General features: G+C 50.5%; 1 protein-coding gene across 1 annotated transcript in view; it reads left to right on the forward strand.

Moving 5' to 3' along the window:
• The window catches only part of LOC129016230 (uncharacterized), a 151,490-nt gene that overhangs the window by 13,128 nt on the left and 123,389 nt on the right, over positions 1–14,973 (forward strand). Inside the window, exons 8-10 of the mRNA XM_054455393.2 lie at positions 5,436–5,575; positions 12,163–12,266; positions 13,373–13,538. Of these exons, the coding sequence (XP_054311368.2) occupies positions 5,436–5,575; positions 12,163–12,266; positions 13,373–13,538 (410 nt within the window). The remainder of the gene's footprint in view (positions 1–5,435; positions 5,576–12,162; positions 12,267–13,372; positions 13,539–14,973) is intronic.

Consider the following 14,973-nt stretch of genomic DNA (forward strand, 5'->3'; position numbering starts at 1 on the left):
CAGAGGGGCCCAAGCAGGCCCAGGCTCCATTCCTCTGTCCCGGCCTGGACACCTCTGACCTATTTCTGAAAATGGTCATCATCAGGAGAGTTAGCCACTTCTAGAAGGTTCTCCAGGCTCTTTCTGCAGGCTCAGATCAGAAGGCCCTGGCTTGATTGAGTCCCTTTTCCCTGGGATGTCCTTGGTGAAGATGGAATCTTCTGTTTCTCAATCTTAAATTCAGTGACCCCTCAGTCTGCCCATTTTAGGGGCAAACTGACTCAGGTTTCCTGATTTTCCAGAAAGTTCCTGCTAACACATAGCATTGCCTGGGACTTGGTGCCGTCCTACAATTTTGCACAGAAAGAAACAAGCGAGGCCTGTATCTGGGGGGAGGATTGCTTTTCCATGTTTGGAAACCAGTTGTCTTCCTGAATAATGAAATAAGAATGGTTATTCTTACTGCTGGGACTTTGGAAGGATTTACTGTGGGCCAGTTGCTGTGCTGAGCACTTTATGTGTATTTAATTTAATTTAATTCTCATCAAAACCCCATTAGGAAGGTAGTGTTATTAGTTAAATTTAAATAAAAATTTTGGCCGGATGTAGTGGCTCACGCCTATAATCCCAGCGGTTTGGGAGGCCGAGGTGGGTGGATAACTTGAGGTCAGGAGTTCGAGACCGGCCTGGCCAACATGGAGAAACCCCGTCTCTACTAAAAATGCAAAAAATAGCTGGAAATAGTGGTGGGCACCTGTGATCCCAGCTGCTCGGGAGGCTGAGGCCAGAGAATCGTTTGAACCCGAGAGGGGAAGATTGCAGTGAGCCAAGATCACGCCACTGCCCTTCAGCCGGGGCGATAGAGTAAGACTCCATCTCAATAAATAAATAAATAAATAAATAAATAAACATTTATTTTTTATTTTTTATTTTTTTGGAGACACAGTCTCGTTCTGTTGCCCAGGCTGGAGAGCAGTGGTCTGATCATGGCTCACTGTAGTCTCAACCTCCCCAGGCACACACAGGTGATCCTCCCACCTAAGCCTGCCAGATAACTGGGGCTACAAGCGCACAGCACCATGCCTGGCTAATTTATTTTTATTTTTATTTTTTATTTTTTGTAGAGACGGGGTTTCACTACGTTGCCCAGGCTGGTCTCGAACTCCTGGGCTCAAATGATCCTTCCACCTCAGCCTCCCAAAGTGCTGGGATTACAGATGTGAACTGTTGTGTCCCGCCAATTAAATTTTTCGGATAAGTGACCTGTGGCTCAAAGAGGTCAAATGACTTGTCCAAGGTCACACAGTGAGTGAGAGGCAGGGCTGGGACCTGAACCCCTGCCGTGTGTTCTGCAGCTCTGGCTGGTAATAGTGTTTGCCTTGGAAGGCAGGCTCCCAGCACCCCCTGGGGGAGAACCCACTAGATGGGACCTTGGGATTTCTCCTACTTCGCTCTGTACCATGGAATGCCTTCTAGGATCCCAGCTTGGTCTGCCCTCCCCTCAGCTACAGAAACTAGCTGTGCCTGGGGGCATCCAGGCTTGCCAGGACCCAGTGGTGTCCCACTGAGTTGGATATTTCATTTTTCTTCCTCGTTTTTAACAGCTTTATTAAGAGAGAATTCACATACTATACAATTCACCATTTAAAGTGTACAGTTCAATGGTTTTTAGTATATTTAGAGTTGCACATCCATCATCACCACAATCAACTTTATTATTATTTTATTTTATATTTTGAGATGGAGGCTTGCTTTGTCGCCCAGGCTGGAGTGCAGTGGTATGATCTTGGCTCACTGCAACCTCCTCTCCCAGGTTCACGCAGTGCTCCTGCCTCAGCCTCCGAGTAGCTGGGATTATAGGTGCGCACCACCATGCCTGGCTAATTTTTGTATTTTTAGTAGAGACGGGGTTTCCCCATGTCGGCCAGGCTGGTCTCAAACTCCTGACCTCAGGTGTCCGATCTGCCTGCCTTGGCCTCCCAAAGTGCTGGGATTACAGGCGTGAGCCACCATGCCAGGCCCTTTTATTATTATTATTTTATTTATTATTTTTTGAGATGGAGTCTGGCTCTGTCGCCCAGGCTGGAGTGCGGTAGCGTGATCTCAGCTCACTGCAACCTCCTCCTTCCGGGCTCAAGCAATTCTCCTGCCTCAGCCTCCTGAATAGCTGGGATTACAGGCATGTGCCACCATGCACAGCTAATTTTGTGTTTTTAGTAGTGATGGGGTTTTACAACAGAGTGGTCTCGAACTCCTGACTTCACGTGATCCACCCACCTCGGCCTCCCAAAGTGCTGGGATTACAAACATGAGCCACCGTGCCCAGCCTTCAACTTAATTTAAGAGACAGTCTTGCTCTATCACCCAGGCTGGAATGTAATGGTGCCTTGACCTCCTGGGATCAAGGGATTCCCCCGACGTTAGCCTCCCCAGTACAGCTGTGCGCCACCATGCCTGGCTGTTTTTAAAAATTTTTTTGTAGGAACAGGGTCTTGCTATGTTGCCCAGGCTGGTCTCAAACTCCTGGTTTCAAGTGATCCTCCTGCTGCAGCCTCCCAAAGTGCCGGGATTACAGGTGTGAACCACTGTGCTCCACTTTAATCAACTTTAGAACATTGTCATCACCCTAGAAAGAAACCTTGTGCTCATTAGCCATCATTTTCCCAGACCCTGACAGCCACTCAACTACTTTCTGCCTCTAATTTTCCTGTTCTGGAATTTCATATAAATGGGGTCATAAAGTGTGCCCTTTTGTGTCTAGCTTCTTCACTCAGCACAGTGTTTAAGGTTCATCCATGTTGTGGCATGAATTGGAATTTTTTCTTTTTCATTGCTGAATAATATTCCATTGTACGGAGGAGTTTTTTCATATTTTCACTGTCATTCCCAGGAGGCTTTTGGAGTCGGAACTGGATTCAAGTTCTGACTCTATGTTTTATGACTTGGGCCAATAGCCTCTCTCTGTGCCTCAGTTTTCTTAGCTGTAAATATATGGGTAGGTCACCCCTTACCCCATAGGTTATGGTGAAAGTTACAGAAAATGGTCAGCTGGGCACGGTGGCTCAAGCCTCTAATCCCAGCACCTTGGGAGGCCAAAGTGAGCAGATTGCTTGAGCCCAGGAGTTTGAGACCAGTCTGGCAACAAGATGAAACCCCGTCACTGTGAAAAATACAAAAAATTAGCCAGGCATGGTGGTGTGTGTCTGTAATTCCAGCTGCTTGAGAGTCTGAAGTGGGATGATCACCTGAGCCCAGAAGGTCGAGGCTGCAGTGAGCTGTGATCATGTCACTGCACTCCAGCCTGGGCGACAGAGTGAGACCCCTTCTGAAAAAAAAAAAAAAGAAAGAAAGAAAATCGTCATTGCCTTTAGCTAAGCACCTGGCACGTGGCCTCTGTGAGCAGTGGTTCACATCATCCTGACCCCGTTCTTTAGGGCCTGATCCCAAAGGCATACTCAGAAATGAGCCTTTATCCCTCCTTGTAATTCCGCGCTGGGCTCAGATGGCCCTGGCTTGGCCATGTCCTCCTCCCTGGGTTGGAGTCATCTGGTTCCCAACTGTCGTGGGAGAATTCTCCTTAGGTTTGCAGATTCTTGGCAGGTCATCAGGAGTGTGTTTTCATTCATGCTTACCCGAAATGCTTGTCTGAGCACCTGTTGTGTGCTAAGCACTGCCAGGGCTCTGGGGACAGGCCTGTGATCATGGTCAACTCCATTCCTGTCACCCTGAGGCTGACACCCTCCTGGGAGGGGGAAACCATTGATGGGGAAAAAACCTAGTCAAGGTGGCTTGAGACTGTGATCCATGTCAGGAAAGAAATTAAACAGCTGCATGACAGCCAGTGACTTAGACAGGAGCGACAAAAGGGCCTCCTTGAGAAAGTAATGAAGGATAAGACAAGGTCAGCTTTGGGAAGATGCAGAAAAGAGCATTCAGGGAGGAAACAGGAAGTGCAAAGGCCCTGGGGCAGGCACGACCTCTGTGTGTCCCAGGCACCTGGGGGGCTAAGGAGAGGTCTGAGGATTCGATGGATGAATGTGTGCACCTGTGTGGAGCCAGACACACTGTGAGGGCGGGTGTCCAGGCCTGCAGGCAGCCAGATAGTGTTGGACAGCATCTAGAAGGCAAACGCCTTTGCTAAGCAGCGTTGAAGCTGAGGGAGGTGTGGACTGTGGATTCGAGGGTAGGTCTTTGGCTGAGGTTTGGGGGTCCGAGTGGGGCTCAGGAAAGGTTAACACCATGGCTGTGTGCAGAACAGAGGGCAGTTTCTGCCATCACCCATCTTTATTAGGAAGCAGTCACAGGACCGAATGCATGAGAGAGATTAATATTTATTGTTTTGACAAGGTGATGTGTGACATGGTACAAAAGGACACGGTTAAAATGAGTCCCCCCTCTCCAGAGACTGACTCCATTCCTGGCTTCCAGTAGACTTTTCCAGACAAATTCTGTGTACCTACAGATACATAGGCAACTATGTCTGTTTGGGTGGTCTTGTTGTTTTGTTGTGTTTTGTTTTGTTGTGTTTTGTTTTTTTGAGACAGAGTCTCTCTCTTGTCACCCAGGCTGGAGTGCAGTGGAGCGATCTCAGCTCACTGCAACCTTATAGCCTCCCAGGTTCAAGCAATTCTCCTGCCGCAGCCTCCCGTGTAGCTGGGATTACAGGCGCCTGCCACCACGCCCAGCTAAGTTGTGGTATTTTTAATAGAGACAGATTTCACCATGCTGGCCAGGCTGGTCTTGAACTCCTGACCTTGGCCTCCCAAAGTGCTGGGATTACAGCCTCTGTGCCATGCACAGAGTGGTCTATTTTTATTTTTGCACCATACATTGTTGTGCATCTTGCCTTGGTCACTCGATGGCTTGGAGATCTTTACAAGGCAGGGCGTGTCCTGCTGACTTGTTTCTGTTAAAAGATACACAGGGTTGGCCCGGCGTGGTGGCTCACACCTGTAATCCCACCACTTTGGGAGGCCGAGGTGGGTGGATCACAAGGTCAGGAGATTGAGACCATTCTGGCTAACATGGTGAAACCCCGTCTCTACTAAAAATACAAAAAAAATTAGCCGGGCGTGGTGGCAGGTGCCTGTAGTCCCAGCTACTCGTGAACCCGGGAGGCAGAGCTTGCAGTGAGCCGAGATCGTGCCACTGCACTGCAGCCTGGGCACAGAGTGAGACTCCATCTCAAAAAAAAAAAAAGGATACTCAGTGTTCCCTGGTGTGAGTGGGCCACAGTTTGTTTGCCCAGCCGCCGCTGGTGGGTACATAGGTGCTTCCCATCTTAGGCTGTTTGCAATGATGCTGCCATGATTTCCCTTGTAGACACCCCTCTTAACCTGTTGCCTGAAACATGCTGAAGGAAGCACTGGCGGGGGTGGGGGCGACTCCCAGAGGGCTTTCTAGCTCACTCTGGCCTTTCCCCATATGGTCATCCCATCCACCTCTTACCATCTCAGATCCAGATGATAGAGACGATGAAGACATGACCCCAAGCAGCCTGCTGTATGAGTGGGAGGAGCTACCATCCCAGGCCATGGTGGCCACTGCGGCCACATTAGTAAGGAGGCTGTGCCTGGCTCAGACCACTAGCTTGGAGGTAAGTGGCTTCTCCAGCCCCAGGCCAGAGACTTTCTTGGCCCTGAGTCTCTAGGACACCTTCCTCTTCCTGCCCATATCCTGGCCCATCCTCTCAGATATTTAATATCAGGGTTGTCAAGTATGGGTGGGTAGGTTGTGCACTGCACAACTGTGCCTGATTGCAGAAGAAAGGAAATCTAGATGGTGTATGCCAAGCCAGTGCCCCAGTCCAGGTTGGATGTGAGCACAGGGGAACCCTTTTCTCTTCTGTCTGTCTAGGAGCACACAACAGTCCTGTTGACTCATAGTCTAACCTCCCAGGCCTAGCCACATCTGAGCCTCAGCATTGAGGACTTCCCACAACAAAGTTAGAGACACATGGCCAAGGCCTCCTCTGAAACTCCTGGCTGTTTCAAGTCAAGAGGTGGATGTGGCTTTGAGACTTATGGCCAGTTCGTTCCTTGGTGATCCTCAAGTATCTGAGGCCCTGAGGCTGCGCTGTGATGACGAGATTCTCCTCGCCACTTGTCTTGTTCTGAGAGAGGGCCCTGAACCCACATGTAAGATGGAAAGCACGAGAGAGATGGTTTAGCGTGGCATAGTCCCTGGGGAAGGAAAAAGATGTGTCATTGGATTGAAGACTCGTCCAGATAATCTAGAATGATCATATCTCAAGATCCTTAACTTAATTACATCTGCAAAGACCCTTTTTCCAAATAAGGGAAATTTACAAGTCCTAGGGCTTAGGACATGGACATATCTTTTTGGGGGCCTCCATTCAATGCTCTACAATTTTTTTTTTTTTAAGACAGGGTCTCATTCTGTTGCCCAGGCTGGAGTATAGTGGTGAAATCATGGCTCACTGAAGCCTTGACCTCCCCAGCTCAAGTGATCCTCCCACCTCTGCCTCCAGAGTACCTAGGACTGCAGGTGCATGCCACCACACCTAATTCTTGTGTTTTTTGTAGAGACGGGGTTTCGCAACGTTGCCCAGGCTGGTCTTGAACTTCTGGACACAAACAATCCTCCCACCTCAGCTTGCTAAGGTGTTGGGATTACAGGAGTGAGCCACTGCACCCTGCCAAGGCTTTACAGTTTAATTGAGCACTTAGTGTACGCTCATACAATAAGCTCCAGGGCCTCACTTGCGTTATCTAATTCAATCATCTCAGTGAAATTCATATCATTGTGCCCATTTTATAGATGAGGAAACTGAAGCTTGAAGAGTTTAGGAAATGTTCTTAAAGCCACGCTGCTATTAAGTGATAGAGCTGGGCTGTTAACCCAGGCAGCCTGGCCCAAAGCCGGGTAACTTCCTTTTCAATGCTGTAAGTAATTTTCAGTGCTGTTAAGTTTCTCACCCTGGGTGCTGTGGACACTGAGGGCTGGGTCATTCTTTGTGGAATGTGTGGGGGAGGCTGTCACGTGCAATGTGGGATGTTTAGCAGCATCTCTGGCCTCTCCTCACTAGATACCACCATCATCCCCACCTGCAGTCCGTGGCAACCAGATGGCCCTGGGGAGCACAGTTGTCACCAGTAGGGGACCGCTGCTCTGTGGCCTGTGCTCTAACCGTTGCACTGCTGAACCTCATGGCTTGATGGGAAGACAGGACTGCATTCTTTGTCTGGCCCCAAGAGCACCCCGACCACCTAACTGGACATTTCCCCTGGCAGGGGTGGCTCAGGGCAAGGGCTGCGGGCCTGGGTCTCCACTTGTGGATGCTGGCGGTGCTAGCCCCAGAGGGCACTGTGCGGCTGTCTTTTACTTACAGCATTGAAAAGGAAGTTACTGTCACCGTGGAGGTCCCCTGGGCTGAGGGGTGAAATGCTGAGGACCCTGTTGCTAGGAATGGCTTTGCAGGGACACATCAGTGCACACCAAGCAGCTCCTGGGCCCCCGGGAGGGCTGAGGGCCTGCCTGGGTTGCCAGGGGGATAGACCTCATGAGCTCCGGCTTGAAATTCCCCTGCCCCTCCCCATTGATGGTGGGCAGGTGACAAGGTTTGTTTTTCAGTCTGGAAACAAAACCAGGACTCAGCACTCAATAGAAAGTAAACCCCCGAGTCGGACCCTCCATAGAGAGGCCCCGGAGTTTCGATGTGGGGGGCAGAGAGTGGGATGGCCAAGGGCGTCCCTAAGGAACAAAGGAGGAGGAAGCAAGGGTGCACTGGGGATGGGAGGGGACAGACAGAGGGAGCCAGCAAGGCCAACTTCTCCAGGCTGCCAGGAAGGATGCCTGGGAGAAGGCATGGCTCATCACCAATCTTGGGTGTTCTGAGAACAAGGAGCTCGAGTTACAGGTGTTCATTAAGGGCTGACTGTGTACACTCACGAAATGGCATAGACAGTGGCAGAACAGGACTGGCTCATACTGGCTCAGAAGAGTGGGTGAGTAGATTTCCAGGTGTCCCGTAGGCTGCTTGTTAAACACTGCTGTTTTAAACATTAAGTTGTGGCCAGGCACAGTGGCTCATGCCTGTAATCCCAACACTTTGGGAGGCTGAGGTGGGCAGATCACTTGAGGTCAGGAGTTCGAGACCAGCCTGGCCAACATGGTGAAACCCCGTCTCCACTAAAAATACAAAAATTAGCCAGGAGCCTGTAATCCCAGCTACTTCGGAGGCTGAGACAGAAGAATCGCTTGAACCTGGGAGGCGGAGGTTGCAGTGAGCCGAGATCGCTCCACTGCACTCCAGCCTGGGCAACAAGAGTGAGACTCCATCTCAAGATAAATAAATAAAATAAAATAAAATAAATAAAGTTGTGTTAACATAGCTGACTAATGGGTACAAATACACTTCAGTAGAAGAAATCAGACTCTAATCCTCAACAGATTCCTATGATGGCTATAATTAACATTAATCCTACATTTAAAAATAGCTGGAAGAGAATAATTTGAACGTTTCTAATATAAAAAAAGATAGTTAAGGTGATGGATATCGTAATTATCCTGATTTGATTAGATGAATGTATCAAATTATTCCACGGGTACCCTGAAAATATGTGCATCTAATGTGTATCAACAAGTAAATAGGCAGGGCGTGGTGGCTCACGCCTGTCATCCCAGCACTTTGGGAGGCTGAGGTGGGTGGATCACTTAAGCCCAGGGGTTTGAGAGCAGCCTGGGCAACACAGGGAGAGAGTCCATCTCTACAAAAAATAAGCCAAGCATGGTGGTACATGCCTGTGGTTCTGGCTACTTGGGAAGCTGAGGCAGGAGGTTGGCTTGAGCCTGGGAGGTTAAGGCTACAGGGAGCTGTGATCAAACCACTGCACTCCAGCCTAGGTGACAGAGTGAGACTGTTCTCCAAAAAAAAAGAAAAATTAAAAAATCAAATAAAATGAATTATATTAGAAACAAAGGTATTAAGTACTCCCAACCATGACCACCTGGTTATTTTACTACATTTTACTATTGTCTTTCCATTAGAGGTTAGTCATGTTTCTTGTAACCGTATGGTGGAAATATGACATGATGTGCTAAGGTGCATTTCTTCCCAGGTCTGTCCTTAGGAATTGCATGTTGGTAGCTTGAAATCGACCATGGTGGATGTATTTACACCATGGGAATCGGCAAATGCTACAAATCAGGACTTTTTTTTTTTTTAAGCCATTGCATATAGGATGCTGGTTAAGAGTGGGGGTTTGGGAACTGGTGCCCTGGGTTCAAGTCTCTGCTCTGCTACTGAGTAGCATGCAGCCACCGGAACCTGACTCAAACACTTTGAGTGTCAATTTCCTTCTCTGTCAGCTTAGACCAGTGCCTGGTACATAGTAAAGGCTCCTTACTAAGTAACTGGTGGTGTAGTTATTACTACTTTTTTTTTTTCCTTTTTTTTCTTCGAGACAGAGTCTTGCTCTGTCGCCCAGGCTGCAGTGCAGTGGTGCGATCCTGGCTCACTGTAACCTCTGCCTCCCAAGTTAAAGTGATTCTCCTGTCTCAGCCTCTTGAATACCTGGAATTACAGGCTCGCACCACCATACCCAGCTAAGTTTTGTATTTTTGGCAGAGATGAGGTTTCACCATGTTGGCCAGGCTGGTCTCGAACTCCTGACCGCAAGTGATCCACCTGCCTCGACCTCCCAAAGTGCTGGGATTACAGGTGTGAGCCACTGCACCCAGCCTTATCACTATTATCATGTGTTATTGGTGGTGATGGGGGTGGCAGATTTCTTATCGACCTACATATCTGTCTTTTTTTTTCTCTTGAGACGGAATCTCACTCTGTTGCTCAGGCTGGAGAGTGCAGTGGTGTGATCTCGGCTCACTGCAAACTCCACCTCCTGGTTCAAGTGATCTCTTGCCTCAGCCTCCTGAATAGCTGGGATTACAGGCATGCAACACTACGCCTGGCTAATTTTTGTATTTTTAGTAGAGACAGAGTTTCACCATATTGGCCATGCTGGCCTCAAACTCCTGACTTCCAGTGATCCACCCGGCTTGGCCTCCCGAAGTGCTGGGATTATAAGCGTGAACTACTGCGCCAGGCCCCGGACTTGATTTCTAGGCAGGAGACTTGGACCCTTTGCCTCCATCCGTAGCCTGCCTAGATCTGGCCTATCTTCTCCTTTTGAATTTCTTCTTCCTCCAGTGGAGGAAAACCAGGATGAGCCACTGATGATCCCTCCTTTCGTGCCTGGATCTGAAAGGCCTATTCTCAGGGTAACACTTGTGGTCAGAGGCTTACCCAGAGCAGGAGGAGTGGTCCTGGGCAGGCACCATCCCCAGGTGCCCGTCTGCACACGTGTTCTGAACCCAGAGTGCCAAGGGCAGTCGGGGAAACACAGCCACCAGCCAGAGGGAAATGTGGCCGAGTCCATTAGGAAGGAAGGAAGCAGGCCTGGAACTGAAATTTTTTGGATAGCCACCCCAAACTGGGCAATAGAGTCTTTTAGGCTACCAGTGGTCAGGGCCAGCTGCGATGGTGGCAGTTAGCCTGCAGCAGGGGCTGGCTCGTGGGTCCTGCCGGAGGAAGAAAAGATAGAGCTGAGCGTTGCCACTGGCTCTGCCCACAGAAGGCACATTCTGGGAAGGCTGCCGGGACTCTGGTGGGCAGACACGTTGGCAGGTGGGTCGAGTGACCAGTGAGGGCCTGTTTTGCAGGCTGCGTCTTGCTGAGATCGAGCTGCGTGTGCAGGGATTCTGTCACAGCCACACACGGCAGGGAGGCCCAGGGTCAGGGAAGCAGGTCCCAGCCTCGGAGGACCCCTGGGTGGGTGGGGGATTCAGGCCTGGCCCTGGCCAAGCCTGGGGGAAGTATGGGGGCTTCTCTGCAGGAAGCTGGGACCTGGCTTGGCTTGGCTCCTACTTTTTGCTCTTTGTGTGGTTTTGGGTTCAGGCCAATGCAGGGAGCCTGAGACGACACGGGTACCAGGACGGAAGGTTTTCCAAACTAAACATCTCCTAAGCACAGGGGCTGTTCTCTGAGTAGAGTCCTTTATTTCTTGTGAGTTCTGGGCCCTCTGCATCCCCTGTAATGCCCTTTATTAGCCATCACTGTGAATAATTGTATAAAACAATTTTTTTATTAGAAATATTGGAAAAGAGTGGGCACGATGGCTCACACCTGTAATCCCAGCACTTGGGGAGGCCGAGGTGGGAGGATCACTTGAGCCCAGAAGTTTGAGACCAGCCTGGGCAACATGGTGAGACCTCATCTCTACGAAAAATACAAAAAAATTAGCCGAGCGTGGTGATGCACACCAGTGTTCCCAGCTACACGGGAGGCTGAGGTGGGAGGATCGCTTGAGCCCAGGAGGTTGAGGCTGCAGTGAGAAGTGACTGTGCTGCAGCACTCCATCCCGGCAGACAGAGGGAGACCCTGTCTCTTTAAAAAAAAAAAAAAAAAAAAAAAGTCCAGGTGTGGTGGCTCATGCCTGTAATCCCAGCACTTTGGGAGGCCGAGGCGGGCAGATCACAAGGTCAGGAGATCGAGACCATCCTGGCTAACACGGTGAAACCTCGTCTCTAGTAAAAATACAAAAAATAAGGCAGACGTGGTCACAGGTGCCTGTAATCCCAGCTACTCAGGAGGCTGAGGCAGGAGAATCGCTTGAACCCAGGAGGTGGAGGTTGCAGTGAGCTGAGATTGCACCACTGTACTCTAGCCTGGGCAACAGAGTGAGACTCTGTATCAAAAAAAAAAAAAAAAAAAAAAAAAAAAAAAGAGTATATATATTATATAGGAAAAGATTGCCACCTCACTAAATATTTGAAATATGCTAAGACTCATTAGAATGATTATATTACAATCATAGTGAACATTTATTGGGCTTTTATTAGATGCCACAGATTCAGACACTATGCCTGTTCTTTCACTGCCATATCCTGAATGCAATGCAAGGCACATAGTAGGTTCTCAATAAATACCTGCTAAATTAGAGAAAAATGAGCCAGCCTGTGTGCTTGTAGGGGCTGGGGGTGCAGGGAGGGAGAAGCCAGACCTGGAGCTTCATCTCACTGGGTCTCAGGACACCTTGGGAGAAGGTGGCAGGTCCTTCCCACTTTCCCCACGGTTGTGCTTGCAGGCAGGAGACGGGTGAGGTGACCTTCGGGGATCCCCCGCACTTCTGGGTGTCTCATGCTGCCCCCTCTGAATCCCAGGCCATGGACTTGTTCCTGACACTGGTGTCCCAGCTCCAGGGCCTTTCTGGGGGTGAGCTGATGGAACTGTGGCGACATTCTTCCTTCAAATGCGGAGACAATGGGTAAGGTCCCTCTCCGGGTGGGGGATGGACTAGGAGCTGGCTGGGGGCATCCCTGGGTTAAGGGAGTCTTCGTGCTGTCCTGGGTTCCCAGTGAGGGATGGATGCTGATGCCTCATCCCATCCCCGTGACACTGACTTGTCCTTCAGTCCGAGACTGTGTGCCAAGAAGGAGATTAAGTGGGGAGGCTGGAGGTTCCCACGGGGCCCAAGCTCGATCCCGCCTGAGACCAGAAGCTGAAGGGGCTGGTGAATAAAGACAGCCATTGTTCCCTTCCCCAGACAGGACCCTCTTGCTGGAATTAGCATTCCAATGCACCTAGGGTACCCTCCTGCCGGGGGCGTGGAGAGTCTGGGCTGCGGGGTGCTGGGCAGGGCTGGCACTCCACCACCCAGACCTTGCTGATCTGGGGCTGGTAAGGTGGGTAAAGTGACTCCCAATCTCAGAGGGGAGTCTCTGAGGCACTAACTCAGTCAGCTTAGGGCTATGCTTAGGAGTTTGAGACCAGCCTGGGCAACATAGCAATGCCCCCATATCTACAAAAAATTTAAAAGTTAGCTCGACGTGGTAGAGAACACCTGTGGTCCCAGCTACTTGGGAGGCTGAGTGGGAGGATCACCTGAGCTCAGGAGGTGGAGGCTACAGTGAGGTGTGATCGCACCACTGCACTGCAGCCTGGGTGACAGAGTGAGACGCTGTCTCACAAAAAAAGAAAAAATAAATGTCCTGATGTTGTGCTGAGTATTCGAGGTTTAAATTAGAGACTGTTTGCTGATTGCTGGTTCCTGTTCCGCTAGGGATTTTTACCCCTACTCGGTGACATTTGCTTGGGTGGGTTTCAGCAGAGCACTGGGTGCGGACTTGTGTGTTCCCAAACCAGTGTTTCTTGGGTGGGTAGAGCTGCCAGGGTCTGGGCTGGGTGCTGCTGTGCTAAGAGCACGGGCCTCAGCCAGGCTGTGGGGTCCCAGACCCGGGTCAGCCCCTCCCAAGGTGTGAGGGTGGGCATGTCTGCACCGTACCTCTCTGAGCCTCAGTTTACCCCTGGGTGACTTCGGTGAGATGAGCTTTGCAGGCACTCAGCACGTGTGGATCTCCTTGATGATCTCAGGCAGCCATTGTTGGATGCCCTGCCTTCCTGTGGGACAGAGCACTGTGTGAGCCTCATGAAGGAACTCATCGAATCAGCAGAGGTGGAGGCAGACGAGGTGGAGGCATGGCTCTCATCACTGGCCTTCCTCCCACAGCCCACAGATGCTATGGTCCACATGCTGCTGGTGAGTCCCTGCACCCCACCCGGGGCCCCGGTGTCCTCCCTCCATGGCTTGGCTGCTGGTTAGATGCAGCAGAGGTGATCAGTTCTTTTGTGCCAGCCCTCGTAGGATCAGCAGAGGGGGCCAGACCACCCATCCTCCTGGGCTTCTGTGGCAGGTTCAAGGGAACCTTTGGTATCAGAGAATTCCGGGTTCAAGGGTCAGCAATGTGTCTCCCACTTGTGTGATCCCAGGCAAGTGATTTAACCTTCCTGAGCCTCTTTTCTGATTATTATTATTATTATTATTATTATTATTATTATTATTATTTGAGACAGAGTCTTGCTCTGTCACCCAAGCTGAAGTGCAGTGGTGCGATCTCAGCTCACTGCAACTTCCACCTCCTGGGTTCAAGCAATTCTTCTGCCTCAGCCTCCCAAGTAGCTGGGACTACAGGAATGCACCACCACACCCGGCTAAGTTTTGTATTTTCTTTTTAGTTGAGACGGGGTTTCGCCATGTTGGCCAGGCTGGTCTCAAACTCCTGACCTCAAGTGATCCAGCTGCCTCAGCCTCCCACAGTGCTGGGATTACAGGTGTGAGCCACCACACCCGACTGTTTTCTGATCTCTAAAAGGAGGATGGAAGTGGTACCTCTATCCTGGGCTTATAGTGAGGAATGAAATGCTGTGTGTGAAGTGGTTCTCCTGGTGTCTGGCACGAAATCTGAGCACTTGAAATCAGAGCTATTATATTTATAAACGCACATATTTTATGAGTCTGGAGATTAGGAAATCTGTGTGAGATGAGGTCTATAATTTCTACCAATATGTGGAGGTCTCATTTAACCCTTGAGGTGTCTCTATGAAGTAGGTGCTCTTATCAACCCCATTTTGCAGGTGAGAAAACCGAGGCCCAAAAAGGTAGTGCACCTTGCCCAAGGGATTGCAGCTGCTCTGCCCTTCACCTCAAGTCTGACCTGAGACCTTGGGGTGTGTCCTCACTTTCCTGGGTGGGGGGTGTCACCTGTCACTCCCCATCTTGTCCCGGCTAATAGTGAGTGCCAAGTCAGATGGCATCGGTAGGCAGTGGGAGTGAAGACACAGCTGGTGCCGGGCAGCTGGGGTCCCTGGGGGCATCAGAGACCCCTGCATTGGTTGAATGGACCCTACCAGGATCTGAGAGCCCCTGGAGCTTGTCCAGCCCTGGCTGTCCCTCCAGGTGGAATATAGGGAGCCCTTGCCTTCTGGCCCCTGACCCCAGGGTTTGAGGTGGGGCTGTTCCAGGCAGACTGCGTTGTTGGCTCTGCTCGGCAGACAAGAATCAGGCACTGACTCAGAGCCAGGCCCAGATTGGGTCCCAAGAGGCATCACCCACAGTTCACAGCCTAGCAGGTGACACGCTGGCCACCAGGGATGCCAGAACCACCCAAGACCTGCCCTGGGCTTAGCCCATCTCC

This window comes from Pongo pygmaeus, chromosome 18 (assembly GCF_028885625.2).
Source record: "Pongo pygmaeus isolate AG05252 chromosome 18, NHGRI_mPonPyg2-v2.0_pri, whole genome shotgun sequence".
Taxonomy (NCBI): Eukaryota; Metazoa; Chordata; class Mammalia; order Primates; family Hominidae; genus Pongo; species Pongo pygmaeus.